The sequence below is a fragment of the Physcomitrium patens genome, chromosome 1 (genome assembly GCF_059467195.1).
Source record: "Physcomitrium patens ecotype Gransden chromosome 1, ASM5946719v1, whole genome shotgun sequence".
Lineage (NCBI taxonomy): Eukaryota > Viridiplantae > Streptophyta > Bryopsida > Funariales > Funariaceae > Physcomitrium > Physcomitrium patens.
This window is the reverse complement of record NC_143410.1, coordinates 10,836,756-10,863,614: the sequence shown is the minus strand read 5'-3', so window position 1 is coordinate 10,863,614 and position 26,859 is coordinate 10,836,756. Positions and strand designations below refer to the sequence as shown.

The window sequence follows — 26,859 nt, the reverse complement described above, 5'->3', positions numbered from 1 at the left end:
TATTTAAGTAATAATCAATATCCAATCATTTTTCTTTATAAAGCTCTTCAAAAAAAAAAAAAAAAAAAAAAATGTTAAGATCTGAAACTAAATAAAATTTTATTCCAAAATTATCAATGTCTTCAATCATCTTCTCTTTTTTTAATATCTTGTTTATAAAAACATTTTTTAATTAAATTATCTTTTTTTTATACTTTCTATTTCATTATGTAGTCATATTATAATACAACATTTTCCTCATCTAAATTTATATATCTCCTAATATAGCCAAATAATTCAAAACTTATTCTTGAATTTATATCATGCTTTTTATATCTTTATTTATATTTTTTATTATTTTTTTAATCTTTTATATTTATTTATATATATCTTTATTTGAATAAATTCACTTGCTTCCTTGCAATTGATATTTTCAACGTCCTTCTATCCTCCTCTTGTAGTAAATAGATTATATTATGATGGATAGTTGTTATCATATATGGTTCAAATCAACATTAAAAAAAAAAAAAAAAAAAAAAAAAAAAAACTTCTTTAAAGTACTATGTTAATTATCTAAGTTATTATTATAGATCAAAACTTAATCACTTTTTTACTTGCTTTAAGTCTCAATTAATGTTATTTATCAAATTAAGCCTTGTTTTGTAATCTTATCATTTTTAATCTTTCAAATATTATTTGTGGATCTTCTCGTCTTTGCTTAATTTTTTGAGTTTTAATAACTAAAAGCTCTTCTCTTATTAATCCATCTTTCTATAGTAATATATTCTAAATTAGTACTTTATCTTTAGTTGGCATAATAGGTTTTATTTGATTTAATTAATACTTTGATAATTAGTGAATGACCAGGTTGATGTATTACATGTTATCTTGTTTGAGAATGCACCAGGCACCTAGCTGTAGAAGATGAAGTTATATTTTATAAGTATCTAAAAAATCTTAATAAGTTTTATTCATATAAGAAGAATAAAATTTGAATTTCAATTCAAAAGTACTTAAAGCCAATACAAAGTGCTCAAAAACACTCTTCTTAGTAACCTCAACCATACACAAATTTCAATTGTCTTATTACTTTCATAATTAGATAATTTATATTTTTCTTTGTAAGCCCTAATCCTACTCAATGAGCTTCAATAAGCTCTAATTTCTAATCTGACCATCCACTTGATGCAAAATTTTATACAAAAATTCTACCATAATTTTTCTACATGCTTAAAACAAATTCAGCACAATTCAACTTACAACTTGTAGAAAAATGTTCAAAATACCACACTGATGTCACTCTACTACCAACTCAAAAGTTGATATAGATGTTTCAATAAAGATTTCTCTTTCTTTAATTATTAAAGTCAACTCAAAATTGTTTTTTAGCTTGATCATTTAAGTCCTTTAATAATATTCCAAATTTCACCTTATTTCAATTAATAGATCTTTAAAAATCTTAGAAATCCTACTTAATTTCAAACTGCCAACTTTTAATATTCTTTTGTATCAAAAACTACATATCTTCTAACCACATTATTAGATTATTACAAAATTTTATGTACACTTAGCACATCCAATTAATCAAGCATTATCAAATTTTGAATTGTAGATGTGATATCAAATGCACAAATTTTTTAGTGGTTGGAGGTTTGATTTTGATCTTGTTCTACAAATGGTCAACCCCCGGGTATCAATCCAACGTATCCTAGGGATTTTTTAGCTTGATATTATCCTCAACATTATTCTAGTATCAACCATATTACTTATTTATCTCTTCTACATTATTTTTATTAATTTATGGCCTTTCTAAGTCAATAAAAGAATTTTTATAGCTTAGAAGATAAAATTATTAACCAACCTTTAATCTATTAGCTATTAAGATAAGAAAATAAACTAAGAGGCTTTTATAAAAACCATATTTAAATATCTTGAATTATTTTTAAATCAAGAAGATTAGATATTAATTAGAAATTTATTTTTAATTATATTTTCACCATATAGTTGTGTTACAATATGACAATGTTTATTTTTTATATTTTCTTCTAAAATATTAGGAATAATGAATGAAAACTTAACTTTGAATCTTTTAAAGAAATCACAAGTTTCTTAAATATTTAATTCTCTACAATTTGTAGTCATTTTTTTCACTTATCCATAGCAACAAATAACATCTTTAAGAAAAAATCTACAAATTTCTTTTATAGATTTTATTCTTAATGCTTTACCTTCTACTTGATTTCATAAATTTTCATAAGCTAATACCAAATATCTTATTCTCTATAATCTAAATGGCATAATAATTAAATCTATAATTTATTTAGAATGAATAGCCAAAGAACATGTCGAATATAAAACATTGCAATTTCATATATTAGAATACATTTGATAAGTTGTTCATATTTTTATAAATAAAAATACATCTTAATATATAATTTTTTAGTAATATTATTTTTTAAGTTGAACAAAGGTAATTCAAATCTTTTTATATTATATCTATAAATCATCATGAAATTCCTTTAATAAGTTATATTTTTCTTTTTTATTATATATTACTTGTTGTAGCATTTCAATTCCTTTCTTTCGTCTCCTCTATAAGTTAGTAGTACTTTAGAGAAGAATAGACATTTCAAGTACTCTAAGTGGCATTCTTATTATTGTCAAATATCTACTTCTACATACAAGTTGAAATTGATTATAGCCAAAATAAAAATTATTCATTGATTTTCAAGACTTTGATCAAAATAATTTTTATTACTTTTGAAGGTTAATATAAAGAAATGGAGTAAGATTTGAATGTCATATCTAATTTTTTAGCTAATTGGATGCTTTTGAATACAAAAATAAATTCAAATTGAAAAAATATAATTTTTATTTAAAAATTATTATTAAAAAATTATGAAGACTAGCAGGAAGTATGGTCCTTAAAGGAAGATAAGTACATAAGTTTAATATGGATTGTAGCACCTTGAATGTAGATAAGAAGATAAGACTAAGGCTTGATTGCCTCTCTAGAACAACCTTGTACAATATTTATGAGCCTTGTGAAACTCAAATTCTTAATTTCTTTAGTAAGTTATTCTTGAGATAAATATTATTTATATTTTTCTTAATTTATTTTAATTTTAAACTATAATAACTTACTTATAAAAATTTGAATTTACATATTCTTTAGGCCATTGATATAAAAAAAATATATATATCAAAGCTATATACAATATTAAAGATATAATTAAATTAAGATCAAGAATAACAAAAGATCAATGTAGTTATCTATAAAAAAAAACAACCTCAATTCTATATTGGTAATAAGGTATGATTACTTCATTGTAATATAAAGACTATTTTTCTTAATAATAAGTTATATTATTATAGATATAGATCATTTTTTATTTATAAAAAAATAACTTAATCTCATATTAATAATACCAATTGGAATTTATAAAGTTCTATCTTGTATTGTATGTATTTTATTTTAGTCATATAAGACGGTAGATATATTCAAAAAAATATTATTTTATAATATAATTAATGGATGAAGAAGAAAAAAAGATTAAATTGTAGAAGTTTTTATATCAAAATATGATAGAAAATTATATTAGAAATATAAATAATAGTCAAAGACATGATAAATTTGATAAAGTTTTTTTTATATAAAATAGATTTTTATTTATTTTATATGGCCATAAAGAAGAAAAACCAAGATATATTATAAAAATTAATATCATAGATATCTTTAAGTAGAAATAAATAATAGCTTCTAGTAAAAATTACTTGAAGAAATTAGAGGTTACTTAAAAGAATTGGTTATGAGCTTGGAACAAAATAAAATCTAAAGATACAAAACTAAGTCCTTATTGCAAATCAAAGGATTTTTTATTGATTGGAAAGTAGAATTTTAAGATATATTAGAGAAGGCTATATTAAGCATTAATTTTATATGACTTTTGCTTGTAATAACTTTATAAGGGCTTAACAAAGTCAAGGATGATTTGAAAAGACTTTGATTTTTAAAAAAATATATATATATATTTTTATTGTTGAATATTTTGTGAAATTTTTAGTAGATATAAGGGTGAAAATTTGAAGTTTTATATTTTAATTTTATTAATTATGTATTGTAAGTAAAAACTTAATATAAAAATTAAATTAAAGGATATAGAAATTCAAGTGGGTTGAGATTTTAGAAATAGAGTATAGAGAGCTAGTAAAGATTTCAAAGATTTTCAATTATTCGATGGTTGAATTGGCATAAAGTGTGGTGTACTAGTAGCTAATTTTATTTTTAATTATTTTTAAAAATATAAAAGAAATAAAATAATAAAAAAAAGAAATATTGTTGCTAGAAGATTGGCATTAAGATTGAAGGAAGCAAGTTGACATCTAAGCGGATTATGAGGTTTTTTTTCTTATCTAATAAGTTCAATCTTCTTTGAATTCTTTATGCTTTTTATAAATTAAAATATTTAGAGGTGAACAAATTTAGAATCAAGATCATTTATTAAATTATTAGATATTAAGGTTTTGAATTTGTTGTAGGATTTGATTAAAGTTTGATTAGGATTTGATTAGAATTTTTCTAAAATTTTATCAAGATTTTTTTAATTTTTACTTGAATTTGATTTGGAATTAATTAAGATCTGATTAAAAATACTTTAAGATCTTATTAAAATTTGATTATATTTTAGTTGGATTTTGATTAGGATTATTTTAGGATTTCATTAAGTTTTTTAAAAAAATTCTTTAGGATTTTAGTAGAATTTGATTAAAGTTACTTAAAATTTGTTAAAATTTGATTAAAATTTGATTAAAATTTGATTAAGATTTAATTAGAAGTTTATTAGAAGTTGATAGGATTCAATTAAGATATGATTAAGATTTAGTTAAAGAATATTAAAGATTTTTTAGGATTTATTTGGAATTCATTAGAATATGATAAGATATATTTATAATTTTTTAAGATTGATAGGATATACTTAGGATAGTTGGAAGCTTACTTAGGTTATTGAAGATTTCTAAAAGGTGTTACTAAATATCTTATGTAATATTTTGGGTTGTAAATCAAACTTTAAGATAAGTTTAAATCCTTCTACATCTAGATGCTTAGTGAATTCTTAGGTTGGTTTTTACATAATACAATGTATATAAGAGCTATCTAAGAATCTTACAAATTAAATAAATAATGTTGATATTTTTTATTGTTGATATCTATCAAAAAAAGTCAAAGAGTGAGGATAAAGATCACATTCTATCTTCTTTGTTTGTAATTTATTTTTATGTATAGTCTAAAGAAGATAGAAAATCAACAATCAATAGATTCCACTTAAGGATTATAATTTTGCTTAATTATCAAATGTACCATTGAGATTATTACAATCTTTAAGACAATGTAATAGAAATTAAGATCTTCAAGAATAGCATATTTTTCTTTGGATAGCAAGATACAATATGTTTGATATTACAACTTTAAAAGTTATTCTTGATGTTTGGTGATATTATTGGACGTATATATCACTTCTAATGATCTTTCAAATGCTTTATTTGAAGAAACTTCTGAAAATCTTAACAATAATTAAATAACAAGATGGTCCTTTTGCCTTAATATGGCACAATATTAACAATTGAAAAGACCTATTAACTACCTTTAAAAGCAACAAAGATTAGAATATGTGATAAATATAATTTATTGTATCTTGAACTTCTTCAATATGTGATCATTGCTCCTTGTGGAACTTGTCTCTAAAAGAAGGATAATATCATAGACTTATACATTGATATTAATAATTATTAAAATAAGAGAAGTTATATAGAAGTAAGTTAAAACAATTAAATTTGATAATATCTTCTAAAAAAACTTTATAAGTACAGATTTGACTTTATAAGTATTTGTAGATAATTGGTAGATTGAATAAACCTATCAGTTAAGAAATTAGTTGCATATTACATATATTGATTACTTATTTTATAAATTGGTTGCATGTTGTACTTATTGGCAATTTTTAGTTCAAGTTGGTCATGTGGCACACATATTAGAAACTTATCTTATAAGCTAGACACATGTCGGATGACTTATAGAATATAGTTATGTAACTTGTTAGTTATATATGGAGGAAAGAATTTAGCCTTCCATACTCTTGTCAAAATATTTCTTGTTTTTAGCCTTGTTTCAAGAATATCTAATATTCTTATCTTTGGCAATAGTTATTTTTTTTTCAATATTATAACTATATTTAAGTGAATGTTCACTTTTTTCTAGTGATATATGAGTGTATTAATTCTATGGTTTTTTTTATTCATATTGTTGACAACTAGGTATTGACAATTAGTTGTCAAAGCTATAGAGTAGACATGCATATAATAATAATAATAAAAGAAAATTAAAAATTAAAATTTAATTTTTTATAAATATTAAAAACTTTAGAAAACTTCAAAAAAATACTTTAACATCCAAATTACTTTAAAAAAAAAGTATATCAATGACTTTTATTTTTTATTATATATATATTTTTTGATAAAATAAATATAAAAAAGTTTCTTAGATATTAAACGAATTATAGAATAAATTTCTAAGTTACATGATCTTTCTATAATGGTTATTTCAGCTTTGAAAAAATTTAATCAAAGAATTTTTAGTCCCATAGATTGTATAATAATATTGATAGGATTATTATAAAAAAATATTATTTTCAAAAAAAATTATATATTATAAATAAAATAATTTTATTTGATAAAAAAATAATTTTAATAATATAAAAAAATCTTATTCAATTTTTAAATTTTTCAAATAAAAATAAAGATAAAAATAAATACTTATTTTAAAAATTTGGTTTTCTTTAATCCTTAATAATTAGATAGTTGGTTTATTTGAATTTTTTTAACTACTATTTTAAAAATCCACTTTATTATATATATTCACATAATATTAAGATTAGACACTCTACACATCTTTTTTGATGGATTAAGTATTTTTTGAATAATTTTTTTTCTTTATCAAAGTTTAATCTTTTTATTAATTTTTGAAGAAGTTTAATCACTTTTGGATTTGGACATAATTGTTTTTAAATTACCACAATTGTTTTGGTGTTATAAATTTAGAATTAAATTTTTTTTAAGTATATGAATGTTATAATATTACTTGCATCTAAATATCTTTTGATTGTTTGAGAATTCTTTAAAATTTCTATAAATATTTAAAAAGATTATGGAAAGATAATAAATTTTATATAGATTCTATTTCCACTCACATTATATTTCATCTCATATTTTCTATTTTTCTTATTTATAATATAATTATTATAAGATAAAAATATAATATGACATCATAAAAAAATTATTTAGATAATTGACATCTATAGAAGCAAAAATTATAATTTATTTCTATTGATAAGAATTTATAGAAGATTGTTTTCAGAAAGTACAAGAAATCTACTAAGTTACTTGTAAATCCAAAAAAACTTTACAAAATAAAAGAATGCAAATCATAAGACATTTTTTTTAATTTTCTTACATCTTATAAGCACAAAAGTCTTTATTATGAATAAGACAAAAAGCATAGAGATTGGATGGTAGGATTTGGAAGCAACATAAGGTGAAAAACATTTTGAGCTTATTATACTTGACTTGCACGTTCTAGACCACAAAAACAAGTAAAGGAGACACAATTATTACACATATAAGGAAGCATTATAAAATAGTTAAACGACTTTTTTATATTGGCAAGATATATATATATATATATATATATATATATATATATACACTTTACAATAGAATTATTAGAAAGGCTTAAGAAAATATAAAAGAGGATGAATTACTATTTTTAGTTATGTTATCTATCATATAAGTAATTAAAAGTTACATGTTGATTCTAATGCTTTTTAAAACATGACATAAAATTAAAGTTGGTTTTTAAGTTATAAAAGTCTATGATTAGGACCTAAGATTAGTATAGGCAAAAATATTAGACTTGCTATTTAAGAAGAAAATATAATATCTTTTTAAAGTCTAAAAAATAATTAAAAGAATGTATATGATATTTTTCATATTATAAAATAGAAAAAATATTTTCTTTACATTAAGAAAATAACAAATCAAGGTTATGATTTCTACTTCAAGCCTAATATATATCTTATAAAATAAGACAATACTATCATCAAGGTTGTTAGATATTGAAGCTTGTTTAAATTTTAGGATCATTGAATAAAGATAAAAAAAATAAATCTTATCACAAAAATAAAAGAAATTTTGAGTAAGATTAATCTTTGGTTTCAACAATATGGTCATCTCGGTATTTTGGACTTAAAGAAACTATAAGCAAGTAATATATTTATTCATCTATACTTAGATTAGGATACAAGGTTAGAATTTTGTAAAAGATATATTTATAAAAAAATAAATATTGTGATGTCTTTCTAACAAAAAGTAGTATTTGTGCAATCAAACTTTTAGAATTAATATAATCCAATACTAATGGTCTTATAAAAGATAAAATCTTGTAGAAAGCAAAAACACTTTGACTTTATTGAATACTTTTTAAGAAAGAATTTTGTGTATTTTACACAAGCTTTGGAAAATCTATTATTTCCATCAAAGCCATGAAAAAGGATAATATTCAAAAGTGAAAAAGATTAATAGATTTAGACTTTTGATACCTTTACCAACAAATAGAAAATTAATTGATTGCAAATATATTTTTAAGATCAAATATAATATATATGATTTAGTCAAGCGCTACAAAAGAAGAGTAATTGCAAAGGACTATGTGCAAAAAGAAAGTATTGATTATAATGATATATTTTTTATTATAAAAAAGATGACTTTAATTTATACTCTTCTTGTATTAAATATGATTTTTGATATGTGTCTTATATTATGTTATTTTGAATTTTCTTGGCAAGCTTTGCACAATTATTTTTTAACAACTTTTGTAGAGATTTCTAAGTAAGGAGCAAAGGCTAGATGCTTAGCTCTCTTCTCTCCCTCCCCTCTTTAGCAAGGATCTGGAGGCACTACATCTATGAGTTGGTTCAAGTCCAATTTAGAGCTAATTTAAATGAAGCACTTATATTCTTTGTCTTCTTTATTAGATTGTAGGTATTTTTTGTATGTGCATTTCATATTTGTTGCAGCAATAGTTAAAGAATTAGAAATTTATCAAATAGGATTTAAGATATCTTTAATATTTTATTATATGAATCTAAAGATGTAGCTAAAGATTTGAAATTTTTTATACCAAATCTTTTAAGTATGTTATCTAAATACTTTTATTTATTGAAGTAAATCATAAGATTTTATTAATATTTTATTTTTTGCATATGAAAAAACTAAAAAAATTATTTTAAATTATTTTTTAAAAATCTTGTAATTTTTTGAAAGTAGTCTTTAATTATTACAAACTATAACCAAGGCATCTATATAGGATGTAGTAATAATGAATCTATTATTATTTATTAAAATATAAATATTTAGATTTGCATGGCTTCTCTCTAAACTTTGTAAGACTTCAATTTTTTTTTAAATATGATGACTTAAAATAGGATTTATGATAATTTCTTAAGATGATATTTTATATGTAATAGGAGTTATTAGCTAATACATGGCAAATCTTAGGCTACAACATTAGATAGCCATTAAGGACATTTTACAATTTCCTTAAAGATACATAAAATGATGTGTTACAATTTAGTGGAAGTTCTTTGAATTTGTAATTGGTTAGATATCTTAATTAATAGTATTCAAAATATATATGTAATAATTAGTTTAAAAATAAAGGAAAAAAATACTTATTATAAATTAAAATTATTTTATCTTTTTAATTTTACAATTATATTTGTAAAATATTCACATTTAAAATATCATAGTACTAAATAATTTTTAAAAATAAAATACTTAAAATCAAATGTTAATATATAAGGTGTAGGAATAGTATAAAAATAATAAAAAATAAATGATTAAATTTATTTTATATGACCTCGATTTCTTTTCATATTTATTGAAGTTTAAAACATTTTTTTATGTATATTTTTTTAAGTTATTTCCTCAATTTCCATAAATATTATTAAACTTGAGTTTTAGTAAAATATCACTTTTTCATGAATCTTATTTTAATAGTTTTAAATTTTATTGTAAATTCTAAAAATACTCAATTTTTACATTGTGGTATATTAGAAGTTTTAACTTTTGTAAAAATACATTTCTTTGTTGTCATTTATTAAACACATGTATTTTAATTTTTATTTCTTTTTAAAAATTAAATAAATCTATGAAAATAAAATAAAAATATTATGGAAGAATGATAAAGAAAAAAAATGATTTAATAATATTTTTTAATTAATAATATATTAAACTTTATATGTATATTTAATTTGGAATATTTTTATAAAAATTATTGAGTTAGAAAATAAACATAAAAACACACCATTAATACAATTAATTTTTTTCTTTATACTGAAATTTATTTTTACATAGATACAAGTATTAAATTTTTTTAATATGATCTCTTTTTTAAAGTTAAAAATAAAAGTATTTTAAAAAATATTAATACTCAAATTATTAATAATTTGATAAATAAATCAATAATTATCTTTTATGATTGGATTAAGGATTAACAGTTTTTTAAACTACTACTAGTTTTGTTCTTGTTTCATTACTACTTTGAGCTACAATGTTTTAGATTACAATAAATTTTTGTAACTTCTAATTTGTAAGCATTAGTCACCGAAGATAATCTTCTAATAGAAATTTTTTTTTATTGTTATCTTTTTATAGATTCTAGTAGTGGTGGTTTTAGAAAGCATATATAATAATATATAACTTAATATGTTATTTTTCTTTTAGAAGTACAAATTATTTTTTAAAAATATATATATTAATTTTAATAAAAAAAAAGTTATCCAATTTCTTCAAAGTCTATCTAACATCATGTATTATCCAATTCTTATCAAGGTTTTGATTTATTTTTATAAATTTCAATACCAATTAACAAAATTGCATATTTGTGAATTCTTGTGTAAAAATCCTTTAAGAGAAATATTTATACTTCTACTATCATTACAAATACTAAGACCGTTTCTAACTACAAGAAGCTTCAATGCATCAATTTGCTCCCTAAGAATTTTCTACTCAAGCACAAAAAAAGTAGAACTTTCTTGGAATGTTTCAACTAGTTATTTTCAACATCTTTATTATGTCTATCTAATGATTTGATGATTTAATTAACTCTTATTTATTAATAAATAAAACAATATATTTTAATATGGTTTTTTAGTTTATGCGTCATAATATCAAAACACACAATAAATATATGTTCAAAATAACAAATAGTATAAAAAAAAAAAAAAATTAAAGACTCTTTAACTTTTCCTTTGCAACCTAAGGAATATGTGGTTGATCTTTTTTTTTTGCTTGATACTTACTAAAGATATTAACAGCCATAGAATAATTTATTGCACAAATAGTTTGCTAGCACATCTTGTTTGACCAACACATCTATTAACAAAAAGATAGGTATGAAGACAACATGGAAGACATTACACTATTACAAGATAAACTCAAAAACAATAAAATTTGTACTTCCTACAATACCTTTAACATATCATTCTACCAATGGTGTAGACCTCCATCTCTCCTTAAAGTAAAATGATAAAAGTGGAAAGAATAAAAAGTTGTTGAAATTTCTATAATTTTTGCATATTTATTGTGCAATATCAAGAATAAGTTGATTTTGTACCTCTTTTTTAAAATTTAAATATCAATAATTATAATAATTATAAAATTATAAAATTAATATTACAATTTTTTTTGAATACAGGTTTTATTTGACATTATAATAATATGGTTGATTCTTTACTGTAGATTATTTGTGAATGTTATATTTTTACTTCAAACCAAATAATAAAGCCAATAAGTAGGTATTAAATGAGAATGTAATAGTATCTCCATAGTTTTATTTCTGATACATAATTGCTTTTTTAATTCAAAAAGCAATTTAGTACCAATACTAACAGGAAAGGAAATCAAGACATCACTTTGGTTTACTGCATCTATTAATTAATTACGTCAATGATTTTTCCACGAGTTTTTTTTAAAAAGACAAAATTAAATCCCACAACATAAAGTAGAAATGCTATTGAATTCAAGGTTATGTTATGTATAATAATGTTTGTAATTAAAATATTAGTATTTGTCCAGCACTTCAACATACTATGCCATCTTAACCTCATATTGCTACTTCATCTTCATGTCTGCATTATGTTTTTAAGTTTTGAAAAAGAATGGTTCTGATTCTTCCTATAATTGAATCCATTATAATCTTAGTAGTGCAATAAAATGGGATATTTTAGAAAATATCTCAAGAATGACTTTTAATTAAGATTTATTTTTAAAATCCTTGAATGCTAATTACAAACAGTTAATTCAAAATCATGTAACAATGTTTGTCTCTCAGAAAAGACTTCATATTGCTCTTTAAGATTAGATAGCAATCTCTTCAGTTGGGACTATTGAAAACATGAGTTCAAAATTTCTGCAAGTGTTTTCTTAGTCAAGAAAATCTTGTGACGGAGACCCTGAATGAATCGATCGGTACAGCAAGCAGTTGCAGGAATAAATTCTGAACAATCCAGCAGAATGCAAGTGCACAAAATAGGAGCACAAACAAGTAGAAGAATCAAGGTGATAACAACATAGAATTCAGGTCAAGGCTTCACTGCAAATCGGACGGTTGAAATGATGAAGGGAAAGGAAACACTTAAGGCAAATTCCACGACTCAGCAGGCCTTGAGAACCAAAACTTTTTGTATGTACAAGAGCATCCATCATTCATGCTCCACTTGACCACACAGAAGGCAGTGAGCCTTAGAAGATTAACTATTGCAGAGTACGGCACACCCGTCGTAGTGGTCAAGACGGCATCCAGAACCTGGTCATAGCTCTAAACTGAAGAATCTGGCATGGAGATATTTATAGTTCTCTATGATTGTGCCATAACTGAGCCAACAAAGTATTCGAACCTGAAGTCTCAAGAAGTAGCTGTTCCTAAAATCCTGTAAGCCAAACAACTCAGCTCCTGAAAGTAGAGGAAAAAAAAAAAAAAAAAAAAAAAAAGGGGGAAACGAACACAGTCGAAAAGCAGAGAAAGTCTTCACGGGCTGCCACTTAAAGTAGAGATCATTAAGGACAGAATCCAGAGCCACAGTATGCTAAGGCAACAGAGAGCTGCCTACAGCGAGTCTGGGGGCCGTAACAGAGTACCCAGAAGAGAATACCTTCCACAAGAGCTATAAACCGAAACCCATGCTCTTTCATAAAATCAAAGCAAAGGATTCATGCTAAGCTCTTCTCAAAATCTCCTTACCAGGGTTTTATTTCATGTATAACATTCTGCATGCATAGTGGTAGTTGTTACTCGTCAGCCTTTCGCAAACGCAAACCTTGCCGACTGAAAGTGGATTCTCCAAGCTTGCAGCTAGAGAGCAACAGGCAGAGATCGATTCTCTGTGACGTGTGCACGGATACTTCGAACCTGCTCAAGAGATGGCTGCGTAAGGCAACAGCAAATTCCTTACAAATCTCTTAGTCTCTTGTCAAAGACGCCTCCAAGCCTGGAATTCCAGCTCAACACAAAATAGGACTCCATTCAACTGCTCGGGGCTGCTGACGGTGCTGTGGCCTGCGTGATTGCTTGTCCATTGTAAAAAGAAGCTATTGTTACCGTATGCCCGCTGATAAAAGGCTGGTCCAAGACAAAAATCGGATCTTGCAGCACGATGCGGGTCAATGCTCTTGTCCAGTCAACACCCAAAAACGCTAAGCCATTATAAGGCTTCAGGAACGGGTTACCCTCAGTCTCTTTTCCTCTCGCAATCACGCATGTCCTAACTCAGTGGTCCAACGCTCCTCCACCAGCTTGGGAATTTGGAGCATCTTCTGAATTGCTATTTGATGGCCTAAGCTGCTGCCCTAGCACAGCAGCTGGCATCTCTTGACTCATCTGAGCCACTTCCACAGGTGACAAAATTTTGATAGATCGGACACAACTCACAAACGCTCTGCACATGCCAAAAACATGAAAATGAGTGACCAGAGGTAATAGTCCAATCACAGAATAAGCACCACTAAGTATATTCAATACCTGCAAGGACAACATACGACCTTCAATTCGCTTCAAGGGCGATTGCTTTGTATCATACTTACAATAATTCAAATTCCACTGGGTATTAAGAAAAAGATGACCTCAAAAAATGTGTATATGTATATATATATTAAAAAATTAAGAGATTTAAGCACTTACTCCCAGGGGCCGTCACCAAGTAGAAGTGTATCATTCTCATTATCGACATACACAATCAGCCAATCCGATTGTTGAGGATCCTCCATGAGACACTCCAGGTGAAACATGTGAGCAAGCTCCTTTCGAAGCTCTGCGTAGTTTGAGAATTTGTTTATATCCAACGATCTCCCCACTGACCCAAGTTTATGCACCTATTCACCATCACCCCATTTTCAATTGCAAAAGTTAAATCTTGTCTGGAGTTCAAAGAAGCCCCCAATGAATTTCAATGCTAAAACAAACCATATCCAAGATAGGACGCAGCATCCAACTGCGAAATGAAGATCAGGTAATCTAATATAGGTATATCAGAGAGACCTAGCATTCAAGAAAATTGAAGACTCAAGTCACATACAAACCTTGGTGAAGGACCGCACAGGAGGTGCAGGTTGCACAGTAGGCCAACCCACGCCCCGTGGCAACATGACATTGTCATCTATGCGCTCACTTGGCATGATTCCAGAATCGCCTGGTGTAGCTGGGGAACAGAATGACCCAGGTAACATGGTATTGCCAGACAGGTCTTTTGCTTTCCCGAAATTGGGAGATGGGAGGCCACTCGAGGTACCAAGTGGCTGATCAATAGGAACACCAAATAGAAGATGACTTCGATCAGTCTGCAGCTGATCTGATTCTGCCCCATTGCTGCGAAAACCATATGTAGGTAGGTGTTCAAGACTTGGCTGCACATCCGGTTCTCCATGTTGGGTGAAACCATATGAACCAGGCACTCCACCACCATTCGGCACTTCCACTCGATGCAGTCGAGGAGAGGCTGTTGACTGAGACTCAGCTTGACTTGGATTCTGCAAGGTTGGAAACCATGAAGGAGAAACCTGGCACGTAGTAAACAATTATTGAACATTCACATAAGACATCATGAATAATAAATTGGCACCATGTCTAATGCACAGAAGACATATAACCCAAACATCGAATTGAGGAGTGATGTCAGCCCTCACAAATAATTGTGAAAAACTATATCTATTACTGAATTTCCAATTCAAGTCAACTGGAAAGGGGAGCGACCAAATTCACCTGGTGATTTCCCGCTATTAAACCACAAGGTGAGAGGCCAGTTTGATTGGGACGCATCAAGCTGGGAAACTGATTTCCATCACCCGAGTTCGTCGGAACGTTGCCTAGGGTTCTACCCATCATTCCTTGAATTGAGAAGGATCTTGAAGATGGCGATGGCAAGTGTATCTCCGAATCTGAGTAGCTTGAACTTGGCCTGACAGAGCTTCCCAAATCCATGGATGCTTGAGTTGTGGACAATTGCAGGAGTGGACCTGGTACATCATTCATTTGTGGCATCAATTGCTGGTTATGCTGGTTCTGTAATTGAGGCTGCGGCTGTCGATACAGAATTTGTGAGTTGGGCATGGAATCAGTCACGACTTGCTTGGAAGGGTCTCGGAATTCTTGCAAGGCGGTGGCGGCAGCAAATGTGCGATAGTACTCATTTCCGGCTCTCTGCTGTGACATTCGCATCCACGGCTGCTCCATTCCAAAACTAAGAGGCCCCAAAGTGTCGCAGCTGTTGGGCCATAACTGTGACTTCTTCATCAATGCCTCAAGATCTTCATCCTCTCCTGATACAAAAAATCCAACAGATTCAATCATCAAATACGTTTCATTCAAGGAACTATGCACTCAAACTAAAAATGCACTTAAATATCCGTACACGATCATGAGCCAAACTTTGAAGTAAGCTATCAACAGCTAGACATTTGAAACAACAAATTCCATCTGAAACAATCTGATTTGCCCGTGAAAAATGTAAGAAACTCACCGCTAGTAAAGTGAATAAAACCCGATATAACCAGAGAATAAGAAGCTAAATATGCGCTATGTACCGCAGCTAAAAGGAAAGCAAAGTTTTACCGTGTATTCCACGTGCACGCTTGGATCTTGATGCAAGTGGAGGAGGACAGCTTAGGAAAGGTGTGGTTAGGGGTTCAATTTCCCAAAGTGAGACTCTTCGCTGCCTCTCACCAGCCGTGGATTCATCCCAACCAACCTGCGTAGACAACATTAGGAAATGTCAGTCATGATATTGGTACTCACAACAGGGAATGATCTTTTTTACATAACCTTTACCAATTGTTATTGTTTAAATGTATTAATTTTCACACACAAACAGTAACACATGATATTTAAAGATAATTCCTCCATGTAATCATCCAATTGACAACATGAAGTTACAAAATGAAATTTTACCTTCAATGAGCGCCAGTGCGAGTTTGGCCATCTCACAGGATCCAGATCTCCGATGCCAGTGACTGTTCCCATATACCTGCACCATCCGATTAAAAGTAGATATGACTGAGCCTTTCTCAAAAAAACATAAGAATGGTGAGGAGAGAAAGATATGTTTTTCTATTCTCTTTTAGTTCAAAAAAAATAAATCGTAAATCATAAATCATAAATCACAAACCCTCACACAAAGAAGATATACTTCATACCTTCGCACAGTAGACTCTTCAGTTTCAAATACCATACGAAATCGCATCCCGACTGTAACTTGAGTAGAGTAGACTGCCTTCTGGTATTTGGCCAAAGGAATAACAAACTCTGATGGACTTTGCCTGCGATTTCAAACAAACACGGGTATTGATCAAGATCCGTATCGATTTGTTTGCTTTGCTTTCGCAACCCTAAAACACATTGATTGAACAATACATTAGCACATTATCATATGCTCTTGAAATCACGTAAAATGGGGTTAGAGAATAACAAACGACACATCCTTCGCTTAATGATCAAGACCATCTCCAACACATATGACACTAAGACTAAAGCAAAAGCAAGTACGCACCTCGGATTGTAGAAGATCGTAAAACGACTACTTGTTTGGGCGGCATGACTTGCAGCCGCGAGGATCCCAATGTGCATACTATCACTAGACAGCACTGACGATGGCATCATTGTCTGTAGCCTGTTAGCACGCCTTATGCCCAACAAGAGTTGACCCTTGTCGTCCCTGCTTATAGAATCCACACACGGTTGAAGATGAGAACACTCATGTATTGTTCACATTGATCAAGAGAGTATATGATGATTAACGTGTCCAAAATGACGGATACAACAAATACATGAACATGTAAATTCGCCTTCAGCCTCAGATGAACACTTACCTGATGAACAAAACAGCATCGCCTGCTTGTAATCTCTTTGCACTGACAAAAACGCTCCATCCAGTGGTAAGAAGATGTCTGCGTGGCTGGCCTGCTCAAGATAACAATACATCTTAAAATTTGCTTCGACTGATAACCATCTGGTTCCAGTATAGCACGACATGGAGGGCATTCGAAGCAAAATGAATTGACGATTCATGCGCACCTCTATAAATGTGGCGGAAGTGCCAATCCTGGTCATGAAGATCTCGAGCAACAAGCTCCTGTGCAGGGGGCTGCTGATTGTAGTCCTACAAGCACACATTACTCGGATGTCATTATCAATATATCTAATCCGAGTGCGATGAATTTCACAGCTACTCTTGTCATGAAATTGGTGCAAATGAATTTAGTTCACAAGGCAGGATGATACCAGAGTGGGGAAGACTTTCTCAGCAGCACGCCGAGGTATTGAAAAACCACCGTGCGTACTAGTATCACTGGCAGTTAAAGTCTTGCAAAAGTATTCCGTTGGTTGCTTATTTTGCACAACTGCATCTGGCAGTAGCATCGTTTCTTTGTCCTGAAGTTCGAGAAGCAAGAATTTCAATTACATTCGCTAAAGGTTATTGTCAGGTAGAGAATTGAGTTGTAAAGGAAAGAAAAATCGAAATGAAAGGCTAAAACGCGTTTGAACCCTATTTGCGACATAAAAAGCATGCTGTCACACCCTCAATAAAGAAATACCCCAACATACCGGATCTTGTGATGGAATAAGAACCATCTGGGCATAAACCTCGTCCGTTTCAAGATCCGCCTGCAAGAGATACAAGGTCCACATCAGTAGCCGGTCCTCATCATTTCATATTTCGGTATCCAGCTTCTGAGTCGTACTCGTAATTTATTTTTTAGTACCAAAGAGATAGAAAATGCTCATCGTCGGACTCGGACATGACATACTACAAAAGATATAAGCCAGGAGCCGACGACAATGTAGTCTTAAAAAATGTCCTACAAATAAATTCCAACAAAGTATCAACATAGCTTAGGGATAGCGGACACTAACATGTAGGGTGATATTGTCAAGAGTACAAACTAGGTGTGGTCGAAGATTTGGGTAGTTGGGAATATGAGTGTCAGCTTCCTTTTGGGTTGACACAGCAACCTGATATCATCAAACAACAGAAGTGGAACGATGTCACATTTTCTACGAGCACCTAAGCCTTCAACCTGCATTAGAAAGCTCTATGGCCCATTCTGAAGAAACCATAGAAACTAATATAGAATGGACGCGAGGATACATGCTCTTTCAAACACTTGGGAGTTAATGCCAAGTGAACAGACCCAAAACCCAGTTAATGGTTTACCAATGTATATAAAACCTTCTCACAGCTTGAAAACCAGTATTAACATTAGCATGCTTCTGACGTCAAAACCATTAACAAACTGACCATAGAATCGACAAATAGAAACAAAATCAAAAATAAGACAGCCACTGTTTAGTGACTGCACAACAGTATGCTATGTATTGCTTCTTCCCATGGTACTCTCAGACTTGTCATCCGTAGGAACAAATCACTGCGGATAAACGGCAGAAACCCAAACATTACTCTCGCTCATACAACAAACCATGGATGACTTGAATGTCATACCTGCTCAGAGTGACCTTGTGGAAAGTAAACCACTTGGCTGCCCACTGGAGGAAGTGAAACCAATGGCCCCGCGCATGCATGCCACAGTTCAGAGTTGATTCTTCTCTCACCTACATGATGACAATCAGTAAGACATCAAAATAATGAATGAATGAAACCTTAGCATTCTCATTCTAAATTCAACATCTCCCAAGTCACGTCAGACACTTAATCCGGTAAAGGGTACCAAAACTGAAGCTGGCCTCTCCTAAGCTAGAAGAAAATGCGCCTGGTATTAGGAAAAAAGAGAAACACAGTAGCACGGGTATTACACGAAAAAGTGAGTGCATAAGTCTCATATAAAATTACTCTCCACGTACTGAAAAGAAGGGACCGCCTACGAGATACTTATCACTCTCCCAACCAGGATAATAAAAACCAGTACTCATAACTTCACATGTAATGACATCTTTAACAAGTGAAAAATGCTCTACACTGCTAACCCTGTTTCGGCATTGACAACGCTGCAAAATAAATAAACTTCGAAACGGGTTACACCCTCACGACTACGTATCCAGGTTAAAACTAGTGTGATTTACGGATACAGCGACGCTTGTAGAAAAACATAGTAGACGAGAAGGAGGAAGAACGAGGTATCTACGCAGGTCGTAAGTCATCGTGTCAAACAACACCGTCGTGTGATGTAAAGAATGCCAAAGAGGTCAAAGCTGATCATGCGGAGAACGATAGAATGCGAAAGAAGCTACAGCTTCAGAACAGGTTAGGCATAATATTTTACGTATTTTCTCTAAGGTGCAAAACGACACTACACTGAAGATGTTTAACGAGATCCCTACTCGGAACTAGGCACAACTGGACGACAAGGGGGAGGAAAAAATTAAAATGGTTTCTCTTGCGCAATGAAATCAAGCCAATCGACCATTAGAATGATCTCCATGGACGAAAAACCGAAAATGCTCAGATTTTCATTGGGTTCAGAATTTTGAAATGAGAAAGATAAGGTCTCCAAGGAAAATGGGATGATGATCAGGTAGACGACTGAAACGCTAGCGCGCATGCCATCTCAACATCACGCTTCAGGACTTCAAAACAAAGAAATGGAACAGATCAAAAGCGGGTAACGAGTCACTGATCGATGGGCTAAGCTGACAGGCACAGAAACCGGCCTTGTCTAGTTGTACAAATCATCGCCCTGTACACTCTGGAGGCAGAAGAGCTGGGGAATGCCATACCTTGATCCATTGCTGGAGGACCGTAGCCTGAACCCCTCATAGAAGCATGAGAATACATGACCAGATGTGGCTACTCGGTTAGCGATAAAATAAGTCACAGGGGAAATGAGGGAAGAGGAGGACGCAGTTCTTCAATGGTCCACGGCACAGGATTCCGTTGTCTTATCCTTGATGTAACGACGATATCTTAACATTTTTACAAAGTGCTTCATTTCCATGCTTAAGAAACTCCCAGTGTAAAGGAGCTTTCAAATAAACCCCGCGTCTCAATTGATTCCTGTCACTTCTTTGTCACCTATTTAGTTTTTAAAATCGTTCATTCCTACAAGCACTCAGGCCTCCTCCCAGTTCCTGTGAAATCATATCCCCCTGTAACACGCCTGAAAAATGGTCTTCTAGCCTGTGTTCCTTTCTAAATACGTGGTCTAGTTCGGATCCCCTCCGTCGCCACCCTGTTCCCAAGGTCCTTGGGTACAAACTACAGATGTCATGCAACGATGCTGTTGAAGAGTCGCTACTACACCAAAGAAAATAAATAAATAGATAAATAATAAAACTCCCCTTTCATTGCTGGCGCTAAACTAAATCCAAGCCTTGTTACGCTTCCCGCTAATCTGAGTCCAAAAAAACCAATGTCAAATTCCTTGAAACAGGAAGCAAACCTCCGCAAACTATGACACTCCAGCACGGATGAAACCAATCACATCAACGAAACTCCACAACAACACCTCTTTATGAGCTAGATAACGAAGCACGCTCCCTCTAAAACTCGATCCGCAGCAGCTCACAACCCGCGGCCAACGTACACATCAACAGCTTCTCAACCCCGCCGCGGCTCAAAATCTCAGACACAACCTCACCTCCTTGCACCACAACCTCAACAAACTAACTTCACTGCTACCATTCCACCCACCAATCTCACGAACAGCATTTGAAGCGAAAAAAAAAAAAAAAAAAAAAAAAAAAAAAAAAACTGTATAATTCAATCTCGATCCGCACCTCCGCACCCTACCAGACCGCGAACAACACCCCCAACTCCTTCGAAGCAACTACAATTCTCGTGCATCTCAACCACGGCACCAAGGATCATTCTCCTTACTCCCGGAAAAAAAGGGAGCAAAAAACACTAACTAACTAACTCCAGCTTCAAAATGGAATCCACATGCTCGATCTTGGACGATTCTCGCTCCCTCACATGAAGAGCCCACAAGAGCTTTGCGAAGCTACCCCCGAGAAGAAGCAAGAGCGGCAGCGGGGCGTCATAGCTAAAGCCGTGCGAAAAGGAGAGAGGGGATAGGGACAGGAACGGAGACGGAGGAGCGGCGAAAGGAGAGAGGCTCCCATAACCCCGGGAAACGACCGCGTGACCGCGTCACCCCGTTTAAGGCGCGGGTTCCATAATCAAGGGCCAGTCAAGTCAGGTTGGACCCTGACCTATTGCACAATTGATTTCGCCAGTCCCTTGCTAGAGGAGACGGCCGTTCTCGTTCTCAGACAGCGTTGCCTATCACCGACGACGCCTACGGAGGAAAACTCCAACCAACTTACTCAACTTTTTCCCTCATGACCTTTCTCATTGACGGCTTCAGAGGAAGGTTTGCTTTAAAAAGTAATAACAATGATACTGATCATACTGTGTGTCTATTAATAGAAGTTGTGTGTTTGGGGAGGGTCTGTTTTTTACACAACGATGATCAGTTTGAGTTGTATGACATGGGAATTTTGAACATCACAACTCCACACAAGATGCATTTTTGGGAGTGGGACACAAGAACAGCCCATATTTTGTTTTGTTTGTTGTGGTTGCCTAGATTCTCGCTCCACCAGACAAATTCCATGAGTTGGAACCCATAGCCCCACCTTCCAGAAGAATGGCTCTCTGCATAGGAGGAGGGGGATGTGTTCTCTGGTCTGATTTGAACACCAGCTTTCAACATCTAGCCAGTGGACAAGGTACAGAAAAACTGATGCATGCCCCCCATCCTAGCCTTTCTCTTTTGGCATCATTCCACTCAACCAAGAGCCTCCTAGCTTTCATTCACTTCATATCTATCAACTTGGACAGACTATAAAACACACCAGGACAGCTTTGGTTTGATGTAAGAAGAAGCAAAAGGTGGGTGAGAGGAGGAGTATTTTTTTGAGGTCCCTGGGCAGATAATCTGTTACTGATACACAGCTGTTACCTGTTCCCCACTACTGATGTATGAGTTTGACTTGTCCTTTTAAGAAATGCAAAGGCAGGGAGTATGAGTGCCTGTCAACATGACAGTAACACTACTTCATGTGGGGGGGGGGGGGGGGGCTCACAATTACATCAATGTCCATCACCTGTTCCATATAGATAATTGTGTGCCCCTTTATACATGCATCAAGTCATTCTGCCTCAAATTCAGGCTTCGATGAAAGGGGGAGGAATGGGAACAAAGAACATGTTCCCCAATTCTGTTCCCCCCCCCCATAACATACCATTGCAATTTATTTGTTTTTTGGAAGGTTATACAGAGGACATGTGCAACAGAATGTTCATTTCTTTCTCTACAAGATGAAACAATTGGTTGGCAACAACAATCACAACAATGACTCATGAGAGTGGGGAAGAACACGGTCACGGGAGAAGAACACGGTAATAGGGAAACTAATTCACCACACCCCATGAACTGTTGGGGGTGGTGGTCCTCTTGGTGCCGTACAATAACATCCGAGTAGCCAAAAAGGCATTCAGCCCATTTCCAAGGAGAGGAAGAAGCAAGTGTGAACGTGCGGGCAGAAAAGAAACAGAGCATATGACCAGAAAGAAAGGGGTCACGAAGGCATCTTTCATTCTAGCTCATAAACAACAGTACTTGGCCGGGATTGGCTCCCCCGAGTTCGAGATCATCAACAGAAGGGGGAAGAAAAAGCCTAGGAAAGAGGAAGGATGTGAGCCAATGAGAACACGTTTGCCCACGTGGAAACCTTAGCCACAACAGAACGTCCTTCTTGCTGACGTGGGAGCCAGACAAAGCAGCGGATTCGCTGATGCCCCCCCCTGCGGGTCCTGCCACTTGGCTCCAGTGTGAAAAAGGATATCCTTTCCTCTTCAAGGTTGGCGTTCAGGGGTTCTACGAGATTCCAGATTGCAGGGACAAGAATTTGTTGCCACTTGACCTCTGCCCGGGCCGGGCTGAGCTGGACCCTGCCCTGCCCTAAGACTGACTTCACTACATGAAGAGTTATTGGGTGTCGATTCCATGTTAGCTCTGGTGTTCGTGCATTGCATTATAACTTGGGTGTTTTGTGTCTGAACTTTAAAGCTTGCATGATTGAGCAGTGAAAGGAGAAAACAATATTGATAATAATGAAGTTATATCTGGCTACTGCTTTTGGATTTTGTTCATGCAGAGGGGATAAACACAGGTCAGGGCCACATTTCTGTTGCAGAATCAGAAAATTAAAAGCTTGAATTGAACAAAAAAAAAAAAAAAAAAAAAAAGGAATGTTTCATGTAAGTTTGTTAATATTGATGGTGTTTTTGTGCAGTAGAATCTCGTTGTTTGTGCTCTAAATACCCCAGTTCATTTTTTAAAACTTTTTTGGTTGTTTGTCTTCTACTAGTATTTTAACATGGATATATATTTTGTATATGGTAGTGTGCCACAGGTAAGGTTTGGTCATACACTGAAACATTGATGGATATTACTTCATTATTTAAAATCTCAAAGAATCACAGTGCATATGCACAACAATAGCATGTAGACATGGATGAAAAAATAAGGATATTGTATTATTAATAATAATGTAATACCCATAATTAAAGAATGAATAACAAACTCACTTCATATTAACATTAATTAGTGATTGTCCACAAATCTTTGTATGCAATGCTTGGACCAAGTCTTACCATTTATAGATGTAGTGTTTTTTAATTCTTACTTTTTAATTTTGTGAACAATAATCGAAATGAAAGCTTAATACTCACACTTTTAATTACTCTTTTATTATTACGAGTAAATAAATATATACATATGTGTATATTACATAATTAGGATGTAATCAAGCAATAACACAAAGGTTGTTGTAAGCAAGGCCTCCCTCAAATACAATTTGTTTGATGAGAAATCAATATTACACACGAAAAAATGAGGTCACAAAAGAACCATTTGGGACCTTTGGTTACACATATTTATTGAAAAAGACAAAAAGAAAAGGGGAAAGCACTGAGTAACATATTTCAAAGCTGAAGGAGACAATTCACCAAACAGTCACTTTCATTGATCCACACATGTATGTATGTATGTATGTATGTATGTATGAATATATATATATATATATATGTTATTTTTACGCTTATTCCAAACAAACAGAACAACATTGGAATCCACCAAAACCCTGGAAGTAACTCATTCTTTCTATCTCTAGGAATGTGTGTGATAGCTACTCTCTTTCTATCTCTTCTACTTTGGAACACTGCCAACAATAATGTCCGAAGAAGGATCCTGGAAACCAAGTCGAGTGGATGAATTTGGTAAAATGAAAATCATCCACTGGAGCAGAAGCCAGCACACCCATCCTCTGCGGCTGTTTTCTCTCCTGGGCCCTGCTAATATGGCAAGTATATGCATTTCGATACATAGATGTTAATTGTATTTTTAAACCATAAACAAAATAAAACAAAACAAGCAGTCCAATGATTTTTCTTCTCAACTTACCATTATTTCATAATTTATCTAAAATTTTGATGAAATGTCAATATATTTATAGACGCATGAATATTTATATCTTAATGTGAAAAGTGAATAAGGCAATAATACTTGAATGAGTGGAATGTTCATGATTTGTGTCATTCTAATTTTTATCATACCTTCAAGGAATGTAGCACAATATGGAAAATGATCTAAATGAGTAATGTTAGTGAGTTAATGTAAGTTGGCATTTGGTAATTGAATTTCTGGAAGATAAATTTACTTCTTGGTTTAATTCATGTTAGCACTGTGAGTATTTTTATTTTTTCAATACATAAATATATATAGTAAATAAAAATTTAAAATATTATTATTTTAATTATTTATTACATGTTATGTGTACATGTTACATGGTAAAAAGAACATGAAAAATTATGAAGTGACTTGGGTTCTAATGATTTTACTATTCTTCACCTATTTTTTATTTTTTTTTTTTCCACATGAACCATCATTGATATAAACATGGATGTAATCAATGTAGTGCGGATGGCTATGAGAATTTACAAATGATTCAACAATGTTTTTTAATGAATTCCTTTAGTTGGTAAAGTGTTCCATTCAATGTAACGCCATAGCAAATGACAATAACAATAATAATACCATGTACGGTTTACATTATTTAGACCAGGATATTTCTTTTAAGTGGTCTCAACAATTTAATTTAGTATTGTATTGTGAGTTGCATTTAAAATTCAAAAATTTCTATCTGAAATATGAATCAAGAACCTATATAGTGCAGTCTATAAAGTAATTATAGAATATGCATAAAAAACTACATCTTAAAGTTTTTTACCCCCTTCAACACTTTTATGCCTTATATATTTTTAGTTTGTTTATTAATTAAAAATAATATTAAATTCATTATGTTAGTAACTATTTACATCTCAATTGATTTTCTAAAATTTTTAGTACTAAATATGCATTTTTTTTCATGATTATTTACAAACTTAATTTAGTGAGTAAATTCAATTCCATAATTCATCATCCATGAAATTCAATTTGGAGATAGGATTTTGTCTCCCACTTGTTGCTCTTGCACTCAAAGGAGGAGGATGCAAAACTAAGAGACAAAATTAGTTTTTAAACACTTATTCCCATTTTTACTCATATGAAGATGTGCCTCAAAATCTTACACAAGTGGCAACAATGGAATAGGGCACACACACACTATATATGTGTGTGTGTGTATATATATATATATATATATGCAACATGCATACAAGAATGTTCTAAGATATTGCATCTCCCTTTCAACTATCATCATCACTCTTGTTGTCCTATATTTATTCTTATTAATCTTTAATTATTGATTTAGGTCATTAAAATATTAAATTAAAAAATATATATATTTAGGTGACTTTTCATATAATTTTGTTTCTTAGTCAGTAATGTACAAATATTTTATCTTTATATATTTAGATACTCATCAAATTTTTGTTTAACAAAAATGTAAAATTCCACAGTTTATATATTTATTAAAATTAAAAATGTAATAATATATGATACTGTAGAGGATTTTATTTAAAAGTTTATCATTAAAAATTACATGTTTTATTTAAGAAAAAAAATAATGCATGCTAATGCAATGATTAAATAATGAAACAATTGATTTAGGATGGGTGAGTCGATTTTGTAAAAACCTGGGTTTATTTAACATTCCCTTATATATATATATATATATATATACATTCCCCCCTAATGATATTGAGGGACAATGAATTGTTAATGGAAAGGCCCCACAAAAACATCACGAAGACACACTTTTGAGAAAAGGCATGTACCATATTGATTTCCTTCCCTTTGATTTTTAGTATTCAAATCCAA

At 31.3% G+C, this 26,859-nt stretch overlaps 1 protein-coding gene across 4 annotated transcripts; it reads right to left on the bottom strand.

Moving 5' to 3' along the window:
* Positions 1–12,756: 12,756 nt before the first annotated feature.
* LOC112281248 (auxin response factor 6) lies at positions 12,757–21,572 on the bottom strand. Of its 4 annotated transcripts, none has more exons than XM_073533568.2 (16): positions 21,311–21,572; positions 20,312–20,925; positions 19,080–19,189; positions 18,494–18,592; positions 18,185–18,244; positions 17,861–18,010; positions 17,654–17,738; positions 17,449–17,539; positions 17,130–17,294; positions 16,777–16,899; positions 16,532–16,607; positions 16,196–16,331; positions 15,347–15,903; positions 14,668–15,114; positions 14,270–14,460; positions 12,757–14,027 (listed from the first exon to the last, which is right to left on the bottom strand). In XM_073533568.2, the coding sequence occupies exons 2-16, from the start codon at positions 20,367–20,369 to the stop codon at positions 13,859–13,861; spliced, it is 2,517 nt and encodes an 838-aa protein (XP_073389669.1). In that variant the 5' UTR covers positions 20,370–20,925; positions 21,311–21,572; the 3' UTR covers positions 12,757–13,858. The 4 variants fall into 4 exon arrangements, with proteins under 4 accessions (XP_073389669.1, XP_024373311.1, XP_090105895.1 ...); XM_024517543.3 differs by having other exon boundaries at positions 14,668–15,144; positions 21,311–21,566; XM_090249769.1 differs by having other exon boundaries at positions 14,668–15,144; positions 21,324–21,562.
* Positions 21,573–26,859: the final 5,287 nt, after the last annotated feature.